Source organism: Lissotriton vulgaris, chromosome 9 (genome assembly GCF_964263255.1).
Source record: "Lissotriton vulgaris chromosome 9, aLisVul1.2, whole genome shotgun sequence".
In the NCBI taxonomy this organism is placed as follows: Eukaryota; Metazoa; Chordata; class Amphibia; order Caudata; family Salamandridae; genus Lissotriton; species Lissotriton vulgaris.
This window is the reverse complement of record NC_141697.1, coordinates 831,120,571-831,141,044: the sequence shown is the minus strand read 5'-3', so window position 1 is coordinate 831,141,044 and position 20,474 is coordinate 831,120,571. Positions and strand designations below refer to the sequence as shown.

The following is a 20,474-nucleotide window of genomic DNA, read 5'->3' as shown; positions in this document are numbered from 1 at the left end:
TCTTACCAAGGCACATATTCTTACGCGTGATGACACTATGACCAAAATTGGAACAAAGCTTGGAGCTTTAACTGCTGAACCTGTAAAGTTTCTAAATGGACTTGCTGAGACAGAAGAATGTGATTTTAAAGACGTAGAAAAAAACCTTGTGTGTCTGTGGAAAATTAGTTCTGACTGTCACACATTCAATGGTCTTCGGTACAGTGAGTTTAAGAGATCAGCCCTGTTAAGTGACCTTCCACTGACGTCATATTCTGTGCGTGGACACATTAAAGGAGTGTTCTACTTGATTAAAAGTTGTGAATATATTTTGGATCAGGCATATGAAGAAAAAAATCCACTTGAATTTGGTTTGGAAGATATTTATTGCCTGCTAAAATCGACGAAATTTCTTTAAAGCTTCTACCCACAGAACTTGCACATACATGTACTTGCAAAACCTGTCCTACAAAATGATGTCCCTGTCGATATGCTCTTCTCAAATGCTGAACATTCGGCAAATTTACTATTCAAATCATAAACTATGTTTGGTGTGTACATAAAAGGATTACAAACCATTATTATTTGTTTCATTTCTATATATGTCTCTTTTTCCTCTGTTATAGACGGTATATTGGAAATTGGTGGATGGGCTGCTCTGAGGAGTTTTTTTCTCGCTCTATAAGACTACTTGATCCCCAAAACCTATGTTTTTACACCAAAATGAAGTATATAGGTCTTATGGTTCCTGAAATATTACATCATCACTGCAACACATCAGTCATTTTAAAAAATGTAATCCCGAAAAATTTGACCTGGATCAGCAATGTCTTCCCAAGCTAAATTACTTCTCTAGTGATCCAAAAACACAAATCAAAAATTACAATCTCTGGACAACAATTTTTTTACGAAGATATATCAGGGGGCCGGGATTACGAGATCTAAAAAGAAATTAATTAGTACATTTAAGCATAAACGCCAGAGCATTCCAGACATCTGATTAAAATGGAAAAACAGCTTTATTGCATATCTTGTCTAAATGTTGTAATCCACCAGCAGGATTATTATAAACAAGAATGAAAATGCCTGCGGGCTGTGAAGGTCTATGTTCAGCTACTGGGCTGAGCTGAAGATAGATCGGTTGGCACGCCTTAGTACAGTGGGAAAGGCGTCCCTATACCAAATGGTGAAGGCTTCTTACGTAGTGGTGTGGTGTTCCTCCGGTAGCCATATCGCCCGTTGTATCCAGTGATAGGACGAACTTCTGACAGGAAATAGCTGTGGCCAGACATCTGCTCAAGTGAATGCCCTGTTGAGACATGATTGTGCAGAGATAGTTATGTACAGGCCTTTTCACACTAGGCATAGTCGTGTATTCATCAAAATGCCTGGTGTAGCAGAAATAACATCCCACACCCTTTGACGTTAATGACATCACAGGATGCGACATTATAAAATCTATGACCCTGAATCTCAGAGGAATTGATGTTACATTACTTTAACCCTGAGGCCTTCATGATAATTGACATAGTTAAACTTCCATAACAACGGCATGATCAAAATAACAGAAGAACACAGACAAACATCTATTTTAGATACCACATCATCTAAGTATTGGTGTGATCTTTGAAATTTGGTGGGGCGTATTTCTTGCCAGAAATTCTAGCGAACAAGTGAAGCAAATGAAGCAGCCCTCTTCTAGTGGTGTCCATATGGGTCTTCTCCCGTCAAGAAAAGTTGGGGTCAAATATTGCATTTTAAAGCACAACTTTTACATAACTTTGCTAATAATCCATAGGCTCTGAAAGGGCAATCCTTAAATGGTGAAGTCCCTTTATGGTTTGCCAAGCCTATAAACCCTGACCCTCCCCAATAGTTGATCCCACTTTTTTCAAAATGTGCTATGTGTGCCCGCAGATGTCAAAGAAAAATACCCCCAATATTCTAGGGTAAGCATTTTGTAACTGATGTTGCTTATGACAAAAATGACATTCAATATGCCCATGCCAGAATGTTACTAATAATGTCATGTGTATACTATGAGTAATCTTTTTCCTCAAAACTACCACCAGTACATCAGTGCCAATATATTGTCAATTTCTCACAGATGCCTGTCATAAGAAGAATTGCCTCCAGTATTTACAGTTCCAGTATTTTGCTATGGAAGCCTCTATAAGCCAAAAAATGCCTTCAATATATCAGTGCCAATGGCAGACTCGCAAGCATGGAACCACACTCACTTATATTTGTTCACACTCATTCATTCTCACTCTTTAGCACTCACACATTCTCACTTACTCATTTCTGCTTCTCATTCACACTCTTACTCATTCTTACTCTGAATCAGACTACACTTACTCATTCACACTCACTTGCACTCACTCTTACTCTCCCTCACACAATCTCACTGACTTTCATTCATTCGTAGTCACTCTCACTTGCATTCACTCACATTCACTCTTACTCTCACTCATACCTTCCCAGTCACACAAACTTACATTCACTTTCACTCTTACTCAATCTACAGTATTCTCACTGACCATGACTCATTCTTTCTTACTTAGTTACACTCATTCACTTGTCACTCAGTTCAGTTCAGTAAATCTTTATTTCGAAGAATAAAAATTCCTCATAAAAGCACATTACATAAAATTTGAAAAGATTTCATTACATTTCATTCCTGAACTTTTCATGTTAAAAACAATAATAGAGAAGAGAGGATATGATTCACGGGGCAGGTATGATTTTACAACACTAATTCATTTCTTGTATTCCTCAATGTTACTGCTACTTTTAAAAAGCTTAAAATGGCACATAGGGTGTGGGGATCAGTGGCTTTCTGTAAAAACAACAATGCAGTTCTTGCTTGGCGGAATTTCTGTTTCTTTAAAATGTCTACCAAAAACAATCGTCTGGGGTTACTATAAAATGAACATAAAAGTACAAAATGAAGGGTGTCCTGCGGAGACCTATTGTCGCAGCCGCAGGCACCCTTCTACTCAATTGATACGGTAAAACCAGCAGGGTAAGCTAAAATATTTGGTAACCAATTGAGCCTAAAACAGCACATTAAAAACCGATCATTTTGGCTATACATAAGAAACAGATATGATTTCATTCCCCCTCCATTTCTTACAAGGTCATAGGCTGCTAGTGATTTCTTTGCCAGGCCACAACTTCTTCTGTCAGCGACAAATTTTTCTAAAAGCAATTTTTTTACCTTCATTTTACAACTATTTACAATCAAGGAGGGATCATTAAAAAGCTGGCCCTGGTCAATACTTGTTAAAGAGTTTTTCACATATTTCAGCCAGGGGATTTGTAGGGCCTTGTCTCTTTGTAAGCAGTCTGTAATTATTTCCCTGGTCAGAGCTGCCTCCGGGTTAGTCCAAGTTCTCATCCATGCCATAATTGGCCTTAGTTTAACAATATCAGAAATATATGGCATCCCCAATTCATCATGGGCAATTTCAGCAGGGATGGTTTGCGGGACTTTTAAGATTCTCCGAAAGAATTTATCTTCATGCTGTTGAAGTTGCTTACAGTCCCTAAAGCCCCATATCTCAGCACCATACAGGGCCTTAGTTGTACTGATTGAGGCATATAATGCCATTATCTGTTCTGGGCACCAGCGTCCCAATCTACCGGCAAAGCTCAAAATAGCCCCAATTGAGGACACAAGCTTGGTGCAATGGGCCTCAAGCAGGTGATTAAATAGCATGTCCCCGTCCATTAGCAGCCGTAAGTAGGGGAAGGTCTTTACTTTGCCCAGAGTCTGTGACCCAATTTTGAACACGCTCTTGTTGGTAGGTTTTTTACCGGCCACCATGACAAAGGATTTTGTTAGGTTGACAGACAAGTCCAAGTCCCCCATGAACTTAACGAATCCGTCCACCAGAAGTTGCAAAGCCCTTGGGGTCCTGGCCAGCATTATCTCGTCATCCGCGTACAATAGTACTGGGACATGGCGCGGTCCTACTTTGGGGGAATCAACTTCTAGGGCGATGAGGGCACTCTCTAGGGCATTAATGTAAAGGGAGAAAAGAAAAGGGGCTAATATGCACCCTTGTCTTACTCCCCCTGAACATAAAAATTGATCAGTTCGCCCGCCCTCTGGACTGAAACGAACCTTGGCCGTGGTGTTCCAGTGCAGCTCTTTCAGGATATTGATCAGCCCCTCTTCTATCCCTAGGTTATGCATCATGGTCCATAGTTTAGACCTATTGACATTGTCAAAGGCTGCGGCTAGGTCCATGAATGCCATATAGACCGTGCCCCTGCCTGCTTTCGTGTACTTGGTTGTCAAAAGATACAAATTTAGGCACTGGTCACTTGTCGATCTACCCTCCCTAAACCCGTATTGTATTTCTGCCAAGATATGATGTTCCGCCGTCCACTCCATAAGCCTGTTCAAAATCACTCGCACCATAATTTTAGCTGAAACATCAATGAGCGAGATCGGCCTATAGCACTTAGGGTCATCCCTGGACCCTTTTTTAAATATGGGTACAATCAGTGCCATGGACCAAGAGCCTGGTAGGCCAGATTTGATGGCTGCATTTAGCACCCTTGTTAAAATTGGTGCCCATAGATCTATATTATTTCTTTATAGATCCGGTGGGGTACCATCCGGACCAGGGGCCTTGTTTGGGGTCAACCCACTAATTGCATTTGTTATCTCCCCTAGCGAGAAAGTTATTTTATCACTCCGCGTACCCTGCCATTCGCCCTCCTGAATTGCTAGGTGTGATTTGTTGTATAACCCTTGGAAGTGGTTGACCCATTCCTCTGGGAGGATGTTATTACTAATCACCGGGGCAGAATTCTCGTTAAAACAGGGCCGATTTACAATTTTCCAGAATTCTGCAAAATCCCTGTTTTCTCCCGCCTCTCTAAGGTCTGCCCACACTTCTGCTTGAAGCAGCTTCTTCCGCTCTTTTACTTTGGTTCTGTATTTTAATCTACAAGTGGCCATGTCTGTCTTATTCCTTGGTTTAACTTTAAGACAGGCTTTTAGATCCCTTAATGCTTTGGAGCAGCTCTCATCGAACCAGCGTGGGTTCTTCTGCTCTTTCCTCAGGCCTTTGACTTCCAGCATTTTATCCACTATGCTTGTAAGGGTTATGAAGGATTCCGTTAATTCTGGACCTTCTTTTAGGGGGTCCAGACAGTCTCCTATCTCTTTTCTTCCATTTTGGACAAGAGATTTATAAAACTCTTGAGAGTCTACCCTTGCCCACTTAAGTCGCCTTCCCTGATCTGTTGTTTGGAGGCTAATTTCCCCCCCCCCCCCTCTTTGGGTTTGCCCGCCCCACAGGTGTGTCTTATTTCCAGAACGAGAGGGTTATGGTCACTAAAGGGGCTCCATTTAGTTTTAGCCATCACAATTCTATTTTTAGCAAAGGAGGATATTAGTATGTAGTCTATTATGGTAGAACTCCCTCTGCCTTTGAAGGTTGGCATGTCCCCTCTACCTCTGGGGTTATTAGGTCCATCGTATGTGCTAATGAGTGGGCTTCTATCATTGCATTTAATTGTGTGCCCTCCTGATTATGTTCCCAATGAGGCTCCTCATTAAAGGGGCAAGCGTCCCAAAATGGATGGTCCTGAAGCAGAACTGGGCAGAGGTGACAATTAAAGTCGCCCAGTACTATTGTCATTGGAACCCGCCCCCCCCTTCTTTAGCTCAGCCTCATGTGTAAGTTTTTCATCTAATTCACTGAGAGCGCCATTTTTTCCATCTATGGGTCCAGGATTATAAAAGTTGAAAAACTGCACCCTCAACTCTCTACTCTGGAATATAGCGGATTGCAGGGTGAATGATGTCCAGGATGGCACAGTCCATTTACCTTCTAATGTTAGATCGACATAGAGCGCCAACCCTCCTCTCGCTCTACCCGGCCTGTCTTTTTGTGCGGGCACAAAAAAGCACTTATAGCCCTCTATTTGGTATGAAGCCGCACTGACTGCCCATGTCTCCTGAAATGCCAGGATATGAAATCCCTGGATCTCATTCCTCCATTCAGGGTTATAAAATTTACCTGCTAAACCCGCTACATTCCATGTCAGAATATTCACTTTTCGTGTCTGTGCTTCCCCACTATTCGCAATCCCTATGACATGATTTGGATCAATTATTGTTTCGTTGCCAGCCCTCCCTATTTCTATTGCTTCATTGTTTGGGGTTTCTGCCATGTTTAGGGTGGCTTCATTTTCCTCCACCCCCTCCCCTCTTACCAGTGTTACAATCTTTTCTCCCTTAACCTTCTCTACTTCCCTCAGTCATTCATTTTCATCCATGTATTGTAAGGGGCTGTATCTATTTGTCCATTGGGGACCTCCCTGGTATGCTACATTTTGCATGCCGTACTCCATGGGCCTAGGATCGTATCCCTCTATGAATCTATTTCTCCCCATGAAGTGAAAGTTTGGTTGGCGTGTCATCAATTTCCTCGGGTAAAAATATGCTAAAGGCATGGTCCTTATAGTGCTAGTGGTGTTTCTGTTGTCATTGGTTAGTATATACTCCACAAGATTCGGATCCCTGAAGTTGGCGATGAGACAATTCCCCTCTATTTCTTTCTTTCTGGTTCCCACCCACTGTGCTCTCCTTAAGTTTAAAATCTCCCCCCCTCTTCCTCCCTTTAAGGGTCTATGAATATTTAACCAGGTTGAAATCTTTTGTTTTAATTCTGTGAAAGTTTCTCTCTGCCCTCGTCCTAGCCCTGGGACCCCTGTGAAGATAACGACAAAAGGGCTTGCTTCCGGGGGTAGGTTTACACATGGGAGTGGGCCTTGTGCTCTAGTATTTTGCTCGGTAAAATGATGTTGATTTTTTGCCTGATATGAGGTGCCGATGTTGTCTGTCTGCCTTGGCCCTCCCACGCCCTGTCTTTGAATGATATTTCTGTCCGAGTTTCCATGTGTATTAGCACTCCCACCCCGTTCTGCTATTGCCCCATCAGTCGCAGCATGCACCTGAGCAATGGTGCATTGATCATAGCTAACACAGTTATTGGATGGTGCTGGTCGTTGGGCTGGAATGTTATTTGTTGAAGTCCCTTTACCATTTTGTGTTGTTGTTGGGGCTTCCCTTGCCTTGCCCTGTCTTTGCAATTCACTAGCTATTTTGTCTATCTTACTCACTAGTGGTTTGATTAAACTAGTTATAAATGTCTCCAGATGCTTTTGTAGCTCTAGAATTATAGGGTCAAGCCACCTCGGAGGAAGTGGGGCGGCTTTAGATTCTATTATTAGGACTTCCTCCTCTATATCTTTCGACTTGTTGCATTTGTTGTTCTTTTTCTTAGCCCTTGTTTGTCTGATTTTGTGTTGACGTTTTTTGGAGGGTGGTTTAGGTGTTATGCTTGTATCTATATTTATAGGTGCTTGGTCCTCCGCTACTAGTTGTGCACATGGGATAGTGTCTAGTGAGTTTTCACGGGTCCCTTCAGGTGATCTATCACCTTGGATTGCATCCTCAGTTTGATTTGGTGTCAATGGCAGGGAAGTTAAAGTCATTGATATACGTCTCTCCGCGCGCTCAATATCCCCTGCGACCTTTCGTAGCATTAGGTCAATGACCGTTGGAGTGGCTTTATGGGTGGGTGCTTCACCAAGCCCTACGTCAGGATTTTTTGGTTTAAGAGGTGATCCAGCTTTACTCTTCGCCGAGCGAGTTTTGGGTTTAGTCGCCATAGTTTTACAAATAGCTATATTAGTAATTTAAGCCCTCTTGCTATTTTGTGTTGCACAGTTCGCACAGTTCGAAGCAGGGTAATTAGAACAAATGCAATGTTCTGTCCGTTTTCCCAGAATGCAATTATTACAATTCCATATCCAGTCTGTTACAGTACCATTCAGCAAAGCCACGGGGGTGGCCCGTCCCGTCCCTGGACCACAGACGGCCCGCCCTCTGCCCGGGCTCAGCCCGGTGACGCCCGCGCGCGTCACTCACTCTTAGTTATTCCACTCACACTCATTATCACACACACTCTCTAACACTCTCTCATGTTCATTCTTATTCTTTCTTAACCACCCCCTCTTATTCATTTGCAGTTAGTCTTAATTTAGCTCACTCATTGCTAATAAACTCTGACTCATATTCACTTACTGACCTACAACCTCACTCACTCTCCCTCACTATTTGTCATTGACTCTCTCTAAATTTCACTCCTAAATGTTCACTCAGATATACACATATGCACACTTTCACACTCACACAAACACACTCTGACCTGCAAGTACACAAACAACAGGCATTTAACCCCTTCGATGCTCATAACGGAATGGTTCCGTCATGAGCATCGGTGACCCTGTGCTCATGACGGAACCATTCTGTCATGATGCCAGGGGCATGAAATCCCTCTGCTGCACACAGCAGAGGGATTTCCTTTTCTCCCCTGTGACCTTGGAAGCTGTGAAGAGCTTCCCCAGCTCCCGAGGCCCGCTCCCTGTTTCTGTTCAATGACGATCAGTGCGCACGTCGCGCTGTCGTCATTGAACACATACAGAAACTGAAATGAGCCTTAAGGCTCATTTCAGTTTCACTTTCTACTTGCTCAGGGGGCTATCTCAGCCCCCTGAGCACGTATCATTGGAAAGGGGAAAATCTTCCCTTTCCAATGGTACCCCTACCCAGTGGATCCCTGCTTGTGGGTCACCCCAGTAGGGCGGTCCCCAAGCAGGGATCCGCCCACTAGACACCAGGGAGGGGGGCGCGGCCCCTTGGGCAAGGGTCTTCACTCCCCCCATAAAGAAACTACTATTATTGAGTCTTTCTGCCCCCCTGGGGGGCAGATGGGGCAGTAGCCCCCAATCTGCACCCTCAAAAGGCAGAAAGCCCACTATACGCCAGGGATTTTTTTGGGGCACTTTTTTTAGGGTGGGGCTGCCCGAAACGGGTGCACCAAAGCCCCCACCCCACCAGCACCATTACAGCCTTTCTGCACCCCCCGGGGGGGCAGATGGGGGCAGTAGCCCCCAATTTGCCCCCCGGGGGGGCAGAAAGCCCACTATACACCAGGGATTTTTTGTGTGCACATTTTGTAGGGTGGGGGCTGCCCGAAACGGGCAAGCCAATGCCCCCACCACCATTTCAGCTTTTGCCCCCCCTGGGGGGCAGATGGAGGTAGTAGTCCCCAATCTTCACCCCCGGAGGGGCAAAAAGCCCACTTGACGCCAGGGATATTTTGGGGCATATCTGAATTAGGGCGGGGGCTGCCCAAAATGAGCATGCCAATGCCCCTACCCCTCCCCCACAAAAATGACAGCCTTTCTGCCCCACCTGGGGGGGGGGGCATTAACCGCCAATCTGCCCCCCCCCCCCCGGGAGGGCAAAAAGCCCAGTAGAAGCCAGGGATTTATTGGGCAAATTTTAATTAGGCTGGGGGCATTATCATGCCCGTTGTGGGCAGCCCCCATCCTAATTAAAATTTGCCCAAAAACTCCCTGGCGTCTAGTGGACTTTCTGCCCCCCGGGGGGCACATGGGGGCATGAAGCCCCAATCTGGCCCGCCAGGGGGGGGGGGCAAAAAGCCCACTAGACGCCAGGGATTTTTGGGGGGCAAATTTGAAATAGGGTGGGGCTGCCCAAAATGGGCATGCCCGTGCCCCACCCCATCCCCCGCAACAATAACAGCCTTCCTGTCCCCCCTAAGGCCACTAGACACCAGGGATTTATTTTGGCAAATTTTTATTAGGGTGGGGGCATTGGCATGCCCGTTTTGGGCAGACCCCACCCTATTTAAAATTTGACCAAAAAACTCCCCGGTGTCTAGTGGACTTTCTGACTCCCCTGGGGGGAAGATGGGGCCATTACCCCCCAATCTGCCCCGCCGGGGGGGGAGGGGGCAAATAGCCCACTAGACACCAGGGATTTTTTTTGGGCAAATTTGAATTTGGAAGGGCTGCCCAAAATGGACATGCCCATGCCCCCACCCCATCCCCCGCAACAATTACAGCCTTTCTGCCCCCCCCCTGGGGGCAGATGGGGCAGTAGCCCCCAATATGCCCCCTCAGGGGGAGGCAAAAAGCCCACTAGACACCAGGGATTTTTTAGGCACATTTTGATTTGGGTGTGGCATAGGCATGCACGTTTTGGGCAGACCCCACCCTAATTAAAATTTGCACCAAAAACTCCCTGGCATCTAGTGGACCTTCTGCCCCACCAGGGGGGCAGATGGGGGCATTACCCCCAATCTGCTCTGCCGGGGGGGGGGGGCAAAAAGCCCACTAGATGCCAGGGATTTTTTGGGGGAAATTTGAAATGGGGTAGGGCTGCCCAAAACGGGCATGCCCATGCCCCCACCCCGTCCCCAGCAACAATTACAGCCTTCCTGCCCCCTTGGGGGGCAGATGGGGCAGTAGCCCTCAATCTGCCACCACGGGGGGGGGCAAAAAGCCCACTAGATGCCAGGGATTTTTTGGGGGGCATATTTGAATTTGGATGGGCCGCCCAAAATGGGCATGCCCATGCCCCCACCCCCTCACCCACAAAAATTACATCCTTCCTGCCCCTCCGGGGGACAGATGGGGCAGCATCCCCCAATCTGCCCTGCACGGGGGGGCAAAAAGTCCACTAGGCACCAGGGATTTTTTTGGGAATTTTTTTATTATGGTGTAGCATTTGCATGCCTGTTTTGGGCAGACCTCACCCTAATTAAAATTTGCACTAAAAAAACTCCCTGGCATCTAGTGGACTTTCTGCCCCACCTGGGGTGCGGATGGGGGCATTACACCCCAATCTACCCTGCCGGGAGGGGGAAAAATGCCCATTAGACCCCAGGGATTTTTTAGGTCAAATTTGAATTTGGGTGTGGCTGCCCAAAACGGGCTTGCCCATGCCCCCACCCCCTTCCCTGCAAAAATGTCAGTTTTCCTGCCCCCCCTGGGGGCAAATGGGGCAGTAGCCCCCAATCTGCCCTCCCCTGGGGGGGGGGGGGGGGCAAAAAGCCCACTAGACACAACAGATTTTTTTGGGCACATTTTTATTAGGGTGGGGTTTGCCCAAAACGGGTATGCCAATGCCCCCACTCTGATAAAAATTAAAATGTGCTCAAAAAAATCCCTGGCATCTAGACGGCTTTCTGCCCCCTGGGGGGGCAGATGGGGGCATTAGCCCCCAATCTGCCTTCCTGTGGGGGAAAAAACCCACTAGACACCAGGGATTTTTTTGGGCAAATTTTTATTAGGGTGGGGGCTGCCCAAAACGGGCATGCCAATGCCCCCACACCCCACCCGCAACAATTACAGCCTTTCTGCCCCCCTGGAGGGAATATGGGGGCAGTAGCCCCCAATCTGCCTCCTCTGGGGGGGGCAAAAAGCCCACTTGACACAAATAATTACGCTGGCTTTTTTATGTGCGGAGGTGGGGACTGCCGAGAATGGGCATACCAATGCCCCCACCCCTAAGAAAAATAGCCACAGTGTTTCTGCCCCCCTTGGGGGCATATCGGGGCAACCCTACCCCCGAAACCCCCCCCCCCCCCCCAGTCTGGCAGAAAGCTGACTAGGCACGGATTTGTTTTTAGCAATATGCCTACCTGTGGATTTTGGGCCCTAGCTCAGCTGGCACATAGGGAAACCTAGCAAACCTGTACAATTTTGAAAACTGTGCACAAAGGCAAATCCAGAATGGAGTGACTTGACTGGCTCTCACCAGGTTCTGTTACCCAGAATCCCTTGCAAACCTAAAAATGTGTCCAAAAAAATAACATTTCCTCACATTTCTGTGTTAGAAAGTTCTGGAATCTGCGTGGATCCACAAAATTCCACCCACCCCATGTTCCCCAAAGCCTTCCAAGAAAAATGGTACCCCACTTGTGTGGACAGGCCTAGTGCCCGCGACAGGCAAGGGCCAAAAACCTATTGAGGCGACATCAAAATTACCTAACACAAAACAACCTGGTTTTGCAAAGGGGGAGTTCCATGAGTTTTTGGCCCCGTGCTCGACAGCCATCTAGGGAAACCTACCAAGCTCACACATTTCTGAAAAGTAGACACCCAGGGGCTTCCAAGGAGGTATGGCTTGGGTGGATCCCAGAATCCCTTTCAAACCTCAATTTAACTGAAAAAATCAGCTTTTTCACACATTTTTGTGTGGGAAAGTGTGGCATCACCGGGCACACACAAATTTCCTACCACCCAGCGTTCCCCCAGGTCTCCCAATAAAAATGGTGCCTCACTTGTGTGGGAGGCGCAAGTACCCGCGACAGGCAAGGGCCCAAAACGTAGTGAGGCGACATCAAAATTGCCTATCTCAAAACCACCTACTTTTGCAAGGGGGGACACCTGGGTTTTTGGCCCCGTGCTCGACGGCCATGTAGGAAAACCTACCAACCCACACATTTCTAAAAAGTAGACACCCGGGGGCTTCCAAGGAGGTATGGCTTGCATGGATCCCCTAACGTCTGGGGGCGTGGCTTGGAAGCCGATGGAGCTGGACGTGTGAGCGCCGAACTCCGCTTCCATACCCGTGTGATCCTGTAATTACTTGGCTCCCTGGATGGCCCGCGATCGCTGTGTGGCTGTGGGGGGGCGCAGACCTGCCCGGGTTCCTGATTCTAGACTGCCGTCCCGAGTGCTGCAGGATTTTGGCAGGACTCGCCTCAGGACGGTCCAAAATGGCTGTGGAATGGCCGGAGAACAAAGGACATTGCCTGCGGAGTATTCCTAACAGTGGGCCTGGCCGGGGCTGCCAGCCGGGGATGAGGGGAGAGAGCCAGCAGCACTGAGAAGCGGAGGCCTGATGGAGGGGGGGCCTGCTGCGGAGCGCGGGGACCCTGGCGGCCCGAGAGCCTGACCGGCGGGTTGGATGGGGATTGCCCCTATGCAGGAAGGGGAACCCACCATTTCTCCTGGCTACTCTGGAGCTGATAGAGCAGAGTGAAGGGAGACCCAGCCCGGGCGCACCATGGACAGGGAAGCTACACAAGGGCTGGATTAGGTGATTCGGCCCAATTAAGACGCCCAGATGTTGCAGGAGCAGGGGAGCGAGCATGGACATCCCATTAGCTGTGGCGACATGAGACAGTAGGAGTAATGGTCTGCTGACCGACAGTGGCGGAATAAGTTGCGTGGTGTACTGAGACCGTGAATAGAGACCCTACGGTGTGGGAATTTTTGGCTTGTTGTTGTATCATTTCTGCCGACGTGAAGAGCCCGGCCTGGCTTGGGGGCTTGAGGAACGCTGGTATTACATTGGGGAATATGGACAGTGCGTGATCCCCCACTCATCGGCCCACGCTTCAGTCCTTCCACCATGGGGAAGCCAAGTGGGAAACCAGGGGCAGGTCAACAACCACCGGACGAGTAGCCCAGATTGCACACTGATACGGAAGAAGCGGGTCCGTCTCAAGACCCTGGGATGCAAAAACAGTTCGATAGATACTAGCAGCGATTGCGGACTCACGCACGGCCCTGCAGCAGGACATTGCGCAGGTGGCAACGGGGCTGGGACTTCTGCGAACTGACCACTCCAAGTTGGTTGATAGAGTGAAACAAATGCGCTGCTGGAGGTGATGCCGGTCCATAAGGAATTAAACAGCAAAATGGCGGACCCACTAGGGCGCATAAAAGTCTTGGAAAAGAGATCAAAAGGCATTCAATATGCGTTATTGTTCCCAGCAAGGTTAAAGATAATGCTGGATGTAGCTACGAAGTTTTATGACACTCCGGAAGACGCTTGGACGTGGCTTGAGACTTACAGAGCTGGAAAGGACCGTAATGAAAGGCGCAGCGATGAGTCGGGTGGAGGCCTCCCAGGGCGGCAATCGCGATGCCTCCAACATAGGCGACAAGACCGATGGAGGCCTTCCCACACAGAATGCACTGGAAAGGCAGGAGGCACTTGATGCGGTGCTGGCTCTGTCGGGCGCACCAGTGCTGCAGTCTCCGGAGGGCACAGACATGGACAATGGCGGGGCTCAATCGGAGGCCGAGGTATCGGAGGCGGAGAGCATTAAATTGCCACAGGTCACTCCGGCGACGGCGGACGGACTCTTGGATGAGTAATGGTCCAATCCACAATGTTGGGTGGGCAAATCTGGGGCCAGGGATGGAGACTCATTTGCAAGCATTGTGTTAAAGTAGAGTGGATGCTGGGCGGAGACCTGGGGGTTGTTGTCTGGGTGGTTGGGCTGGGGTGGGCCGTAGACTCCGCAAACTGCACCTGAATTCTCCTGGCACAGTGCGGGGGTTCCTGGGGGGCTAGCTGTTATTGTTGGAGGGGTGAGAGCGGTGATAGCTCAGTTTGCAGGGGTCACCCATTGGCTAAAATTCCCCCCCATAGCCCATAAGGCATGCCTACAGTGACTACTGATAGGCTTAGATGTGATCCACGAGTTGAAAAGGTTTGGATGGGGGCTAGCAATGTTGTTCTAGGTCCTGTTCTTGGGGGGAGGGGGGTAGTTGGGGTATGGGGGAGGATGGGAAATGTTAATGGTCGGTGTGTTCTTATCTTTGCGAGGGGAGGAGGGCCGATTGTGGTATGACAATGGGGGCAGCACCTGATTTGCGTTGCATCACATGGAATGTACGGGGTCTCCACACCATGTCACGCCGACACAAGATACATGCATATTTAGTTAGGAGAGGGGTACACGTAGCGTTGCTTCAGGAAACGCACCTGACTAAGGCAGAGGGACTGGCACTGCAGCGCAGGTGGAGAGGGCAGGTATTCAGCACCTCATATTCGGCATTTGCAAGGGGGGCACTGATCTGGATCAGGGTGGACGTCCCATTTCAGGTGCTCAGGCAAACAATTGACTCTGAGGGAAGATTCGTAGCAGTCGAAGGGCATCTGTATGGTAGAGAGGTAGCGTTTTGCAGTATTTATGCGCCGAATGTGGACCAGGCACGTTTCCTAGACAGGATTTCAGGAGTGTTAGCGCAATATTTGGCAGGCCCGATAGTGCTAGGCGGGGACTTTAACTCGATATCAGATCCCTTGCGGGATAGATTGCACCCCCCCCTTGCTAGACTCCCCGGTTAATAAAAATATAGGCGAGACTGGCAGACTAGATGGAGCATGGTGGATGTATGGAGGGTACAGCACCCGCAGGATAGGGATTATTCTTATTTCTCGTCGCTGCACGAGCTCCTTGTCCGGATGGATGCGGTATTGTGTTCACCGCAGGTTGCGGCTACTGTAACTAATTCAGAGTACCTTACTAGGACACTATCCGACCATAACCCTTTGATGGTTACCATGCACTGGACAAGGGAGAGGTCGGACGTTCCGACTTGGAGATTACGCCCAGAAACATTAGAGGATCCGGTGTTCCGAAGAGAAGTGGGTGAAGGGATTCTGCATTAATTTGCTGAAAATTCGGGCACGGCTTCCTCCAGAGCAGTAGAGTGGGACTCCTTTAAGGTGGTGTTAAGAGGAATTTGTATAAGCAAATATGCGGGGATACTGAAAACATTGCTACAGGATGTGGAAAGGGCAGAGCTAATATTGAGACTGGCAGAGCAAAGGCGACCAGAGAGACCGGAAATGCAGGCTGAAGTGACAGAAGCTAAGGAAGCTGTGGCAGTGGAGGTAGAGAGGCTGCGCTGCTTTGACTATAGGAGTTACCTTGCAAAGACCCATGCAGAGGGAGACAAGGCGGGCACCTTGCTGGCATGGCTGGCCAACCCGACGCCGCGGGGGTCACCAATATTGGCATTGGCAGCAGAGACTGGGGGAGTAGTATACCCGCAGAAAGAGATACTGACTAAGTTCCAGAATTACTGTGAGACATTATATGGGAGTAAACTGGAGGCAGGAGAGGAGGAAATGGATTCCTTATTGGGGACTCTGCAGCTCCCGCAGTTGGAGGAGGAGCAGGGAACTTATCTGGGCAGAGCTATAACAATTGGGGAGATCCCGAGCGTGGTTAAGGGCATGGCCCGTAATAAGACACCAGGGGTTGATGGGTTGCCAATAGAGTTTTATTTACATTATATAGATTTATTGGCACCCAAATTACTGGAAGTTTATGGAGATGCCCGAGACATAGGGCACTTGCCGCTGTCCATGAGGCAGGCCCTGCTTGTTCCACTGCTGAAGCCGGGGCGGGAGGGCACGGATACGGCTGCATACCGGCCATTATTGATGCTGTCCACGGATTACAAGATTATCAGTAGGATCCTGGCTATGGGCTTGATGCAGCATATGACCAGTTTAATACATGAGGACCAAGCAGGCTTTATTCCAACTAGAAATACCACCACGAATATATGGAGGTTGGTAAGAGTTATGGGGGCAGCCCGCATCACAACACCTATGGCGGCAATATTGTCGGTAGACGTGGAAAGTGCTTTTGATAGCATGGAATGCCCGTTCTTTTACTGGACAATGAGGTGTTTTGGACTGGGAAACGCCTTTTTGGGCTGGACAACAGTGCTATATACATCTGCGCTGGCCTGAGTGAAAGTGGGAAAGATGATATCGCCCGGGTATGCAGTGGCGAGCGGGACTCGGCAGGGTTGCCCATTGTCCCCGCTGCTGCTTGCAAGGCGATAGAACCACTAGCGATATGCGCCCGGCTGGGACAGTGGTATAATGGCTTACTATATAGGGTGGAGCTACAATACATCTCGCTATATGCGGATGACTTGTTAATGATCCTGGCGGATGACGGGAGAGCGCTAGTGGGAGCAACGAGATTGTTGGTAGATTTTTGTCGTATGTCCGGGTTAAAGGTGAATTGGTCCAAGACTTGCCTGGTCCCAGTAATGGCAGGGAGAGCAGCACCGGAGATACCACGGGCCATACGATGGGAACCATCCTGCCTAAACTATCTAGGGGTACAGGTCTACCACGAAGCAGATGATAATCTGGATGGCAACGTAGGGAGGTGTATACGTGCACTGAAAGGGAGCATAGCGTTCTGGAGTACTCTGTCGGCTCTGTTGAAGATGGTAGCCCTCCCTAGGCTGTTGTATTTATTTAGAACATTACCAGTGTGGGTTCCTGGCTCATTATTCAAGGTAATGCAGTCCATTGAGGTGGGGTTCCTATGGGGAACCGGAAGACGCAGAGTAGCGCTGAAGACAATGATGAGGCCGAGGGCAGAAAGAGGGCTGGTGGTTCCGGATCTGGAGCTCTATTACCTAGCGGCGCAGCTTCAGCTCCTTACACAAGCGGTGGCAAAGGAATTTAGGGGCATATAGCGGCACATCCTATCCTTCATAGGTCTACAGCAATGGTTAGATCTCAAGGATCTCTCCATAGAGGAAAAGACATTAAGACTGTGCTGGAATCGGAGTCACCGGTGTGTAGGTGTCTCCCACACTTATGCCACTGAAATCCCTTTGGGGATGATTACGGCATTGCCTCACGGGGAGACTGGTCATTATTGCAGGATTGGGGGCAAGCTGGGATTTAGGTGCTCGGTGATCTCTATGAAGACGGTGTAATGCTTTCGCATCAGGCATGACCTCCCCAGGGGTGGATTTCTGATGCATGCAGTGCTGTGATTTTCAGAGCGGGCGCTTAGAAGTGGTGGTGCCTTGCTACTACGGAGTACGGCTGCGCCCCCCCCCCCCCCCCCGGAGCTGCTACCATTGGCAGCCTCTGCCCACTACAATGGGTTGTGTGTCCAGAAAGAAGGGCTTTGAGGTGCTGTGCCTAGATGAGCCGAAACGACACGGAGGACGAAGATGCAGATACTGAGAGACGGGGAACGGGTCAGCCTAGGGACCCTACCCTGGGCGAAATTATGCAGGCCATTATCACCTTGCGGGAAGCGCTTGAGAAAAGGATGGACGCCATCGGAACGGACATCACCCTACTGAAAGATGATCATCGGAAGCTCAAGGAGAGGGTGGCGACCCATGAGTCCAATATGAAGGGCATCCCTGATGATGTAACAACCTTGCGACGCTCTTTAAATGAGGTAACGCACAGAGTCAAAGCCCTCGAAGCACGAGTGGACAGTGAAGGGCGCTCGCGGCGCAACAATCTCCGTATAGTGGGGGTTCTGGAGCACGAGGAGGGTCCTGATGCGGTCCGGTTTTTGTAGGACTGGTTACGGACAGACGTGGCACCGGAGGGCCTTTCCCATTTTATGCATTGGAGCGGGCACATAGGGTCCCAGCTCGCCCTCCTAAACCTGGCGCTCCACCCCGACCAATGGTGGCGAGACTGCTACATTACCGCGACTGGGACTTTATCTTGCAGAGGGCTCAGGAACAACAGAACCTGCAAATAGGAAACAGTAGGGTGTTGATATTAAGCATTACACCAGAGAGGTTCAACGTCAACGGTCCTCCTTTCTATCCATCAAGAGGAAGCTGCCTCAACTCAATTTCACCAACGCCATGCCCTTCCCGGCACATCTGCGGGTGACAGCGGACGAGGAGACCCACTTTTTTCTTACCCCACAGGCGGCGTGGGACTGGTTGGAGTGGAGCAGTGGTGCAGCAGCGAGCAACCCACGGGCGATCTCGCCTCGGGAGCGACAGGCGACTAATCCTCCTCCGAGGAGCCCCACTTCCCCGGTGGCTCAGTGACATGAGCGAGACAATGCGGTGCGTGCTGTGGCGGCCATCAGTCAAGGAGCGGCCAGCCCGACGAGTATTGATACCGGCACGACGAAGAGCGGAACAGGGAGCCCGGGATCTGGCAGCTCCCAGGGTCTCTCAGACATGGAGATGTTGAATGTCACCCCACAGACAGCTGATGGAATATTTGGGTGATGGGGCTGTAGATGTTATGCGGGATGTACGCTGCAGGGGTTGTTACGTTACCTGATCCTGGGGGTCACTCAGAAGTGGGGCAGCGCGACTGATGATGACTTCTCAGGAATGCCGGGATTTCAACTGGCTATACGGGTTCTTCTCAAGGGGAGGTGGCTGGGGGGGGGGGGGGGGGAGTTCTGGGGGCTTTGTGAGTGAGCCATGAGTTACCTCCTAGTTGCAGTTATGGCTTTGAGCAGTTTTGTTTTGTGTTCTTGTGTGCCTGTCCTGGGGAGTGGGAGTTGGGGGACGTTTATGAGTTGGGTGGGATGGGAGAGGGTCAGACATGTTGCTAGGGGGGGTTTAGGCAAGTGTGTGCATGCATCAGATCCATGGGCACCTCCATAGGCCTTAAAGTTATGACTTGGAATGTACGGGGGATGCATACTATGTGTCGGCAACACAAAATACATGCCTACTTAGGGGGAGTGCAAATCTCATTACTTCAGCAAACTCACTTGACGAAAGCGGAGGGGGTGGCGCTACAACGCCGCTGGAGAGGGCAGGTCTTTCACACCACTTACTCTGCTTATGCCAGGGGAACATTGGTTTGGGTGAGAGCAGGCGTACCATTTCAATGTGTGAGGCAGATGATTGACCCCGAGGGCAGGTTTACTGTGGTCAGGGTGCAACTAGATGGGCGGGACATTACCCTGGGAAGCATATATATGCCCCCAATGTCGATCAGCCCACCTTTTCCACGCAGCTCTCGCAGAAATTGGCAGGGGTACTAACGGGCCCTGTGCTACTAGGGGGGGGATTTTAATTGTGTGACGGACGTGGACCTGGACCGCTCCCATCCACCACTCCTTGACGCCCTACCCGTAAAATAGCAGAAGTCTGGCGGGACTGGCAGCAGAGTTGGGGGCTTACAGATATCTGGAGGACCCATCATCCCAGAGAGCGGGACTACTCTTACTTTTCCGCAGTCCATGAACTGCATGTCAGGCAGGATGCGGTTTTGTGCTCCCCTGACGTTCATATACTGATTACGATGAGTGAATATCTGACTAGGACGACCTCTTATCACAACCCCCTATTGGTGGCCTTGAACTAGGTTCGGGTTAGGACGGTGATTCCTTATCGGCGTCTCGGGCCAGAGGCCTTTGAAGATCAGGTCTTCCGAATCACCATAGGAACTGCTTAGAGGATTATTTCCAACACAACATGGGCACCTCTTCCAGTCTGCACAATGAGTGGGATGCGTTCAAAGCGGTGATACCCGGGTAGTGCATTGGACAGGCAGTGGGAATTTGCAGAACTCTACTGAGTGAGGTACAGCGGGCAGAGCAACGGCTTCAGGAGAAGGAAAGGGATAGACTGGGACGGGAGGACATACAAGAGGGGATTCTGAGGGCGAAGGAAGAGCTGGCTACACAAGTGAAGAAGCTGAGGTGCTTCGATTACAGGGCCTATATGTTGCGGGCGCACGCAGATTCCATAAGTCAGGGGCGCTCCTAGACTGGCTAGTGAATTCTGCCCGCAGGGGTAAGCCGATCCTCGAAATACAAGACGAGAGGGGGACGACCCACTTTGGACAGCAGGCCATTAACACACAGTTCCCACATTACTATTCCACCCTTTATTGTAGCGCGCTGGACCCCAGGGAACTGGAAGAAGGGGATTTTCTAGTTATAGAATTGCCTCAGATTGAAGAGGAAGAGGCAGAAAGCCTGGGCCGACCGGTAGAATTGGGTGAGGTCCGGGGAGCCCTCAAAAGCATGGCTAAGAACAAAACCCCAGGCACTGACGGACTGCCATCAGAGTTTTAC

The 20,474-nt window shown here is 49.5% G+C and overlaps 1 protein-coding gene across 1 annotated transcript in view; it reads right to left on the bottom strand.

The window, feature by feature from the left end:
- Nucleotides 1-979: 979 nt before the first annotated feature.
- The window catches only part of LOC147692322 (sperm microtubule associated protein 1-like), a 359,300-nt gene continuing 339,805 nt past the window's right edge, over nt 980-20,474 (bottom strand). Inside the window, exon 3 of the mRNA XM_086936775.1 lies at nt 980-1,288. Within this exon, the coding sequence (XP_086792901.1) occupies nt 1,131-1,288 (158 nt within the window). The 3' untranslated portion in view covers nt 980-1,130. The remainder of the gene's footprint in view (nt 1,289-20,474) is intronic.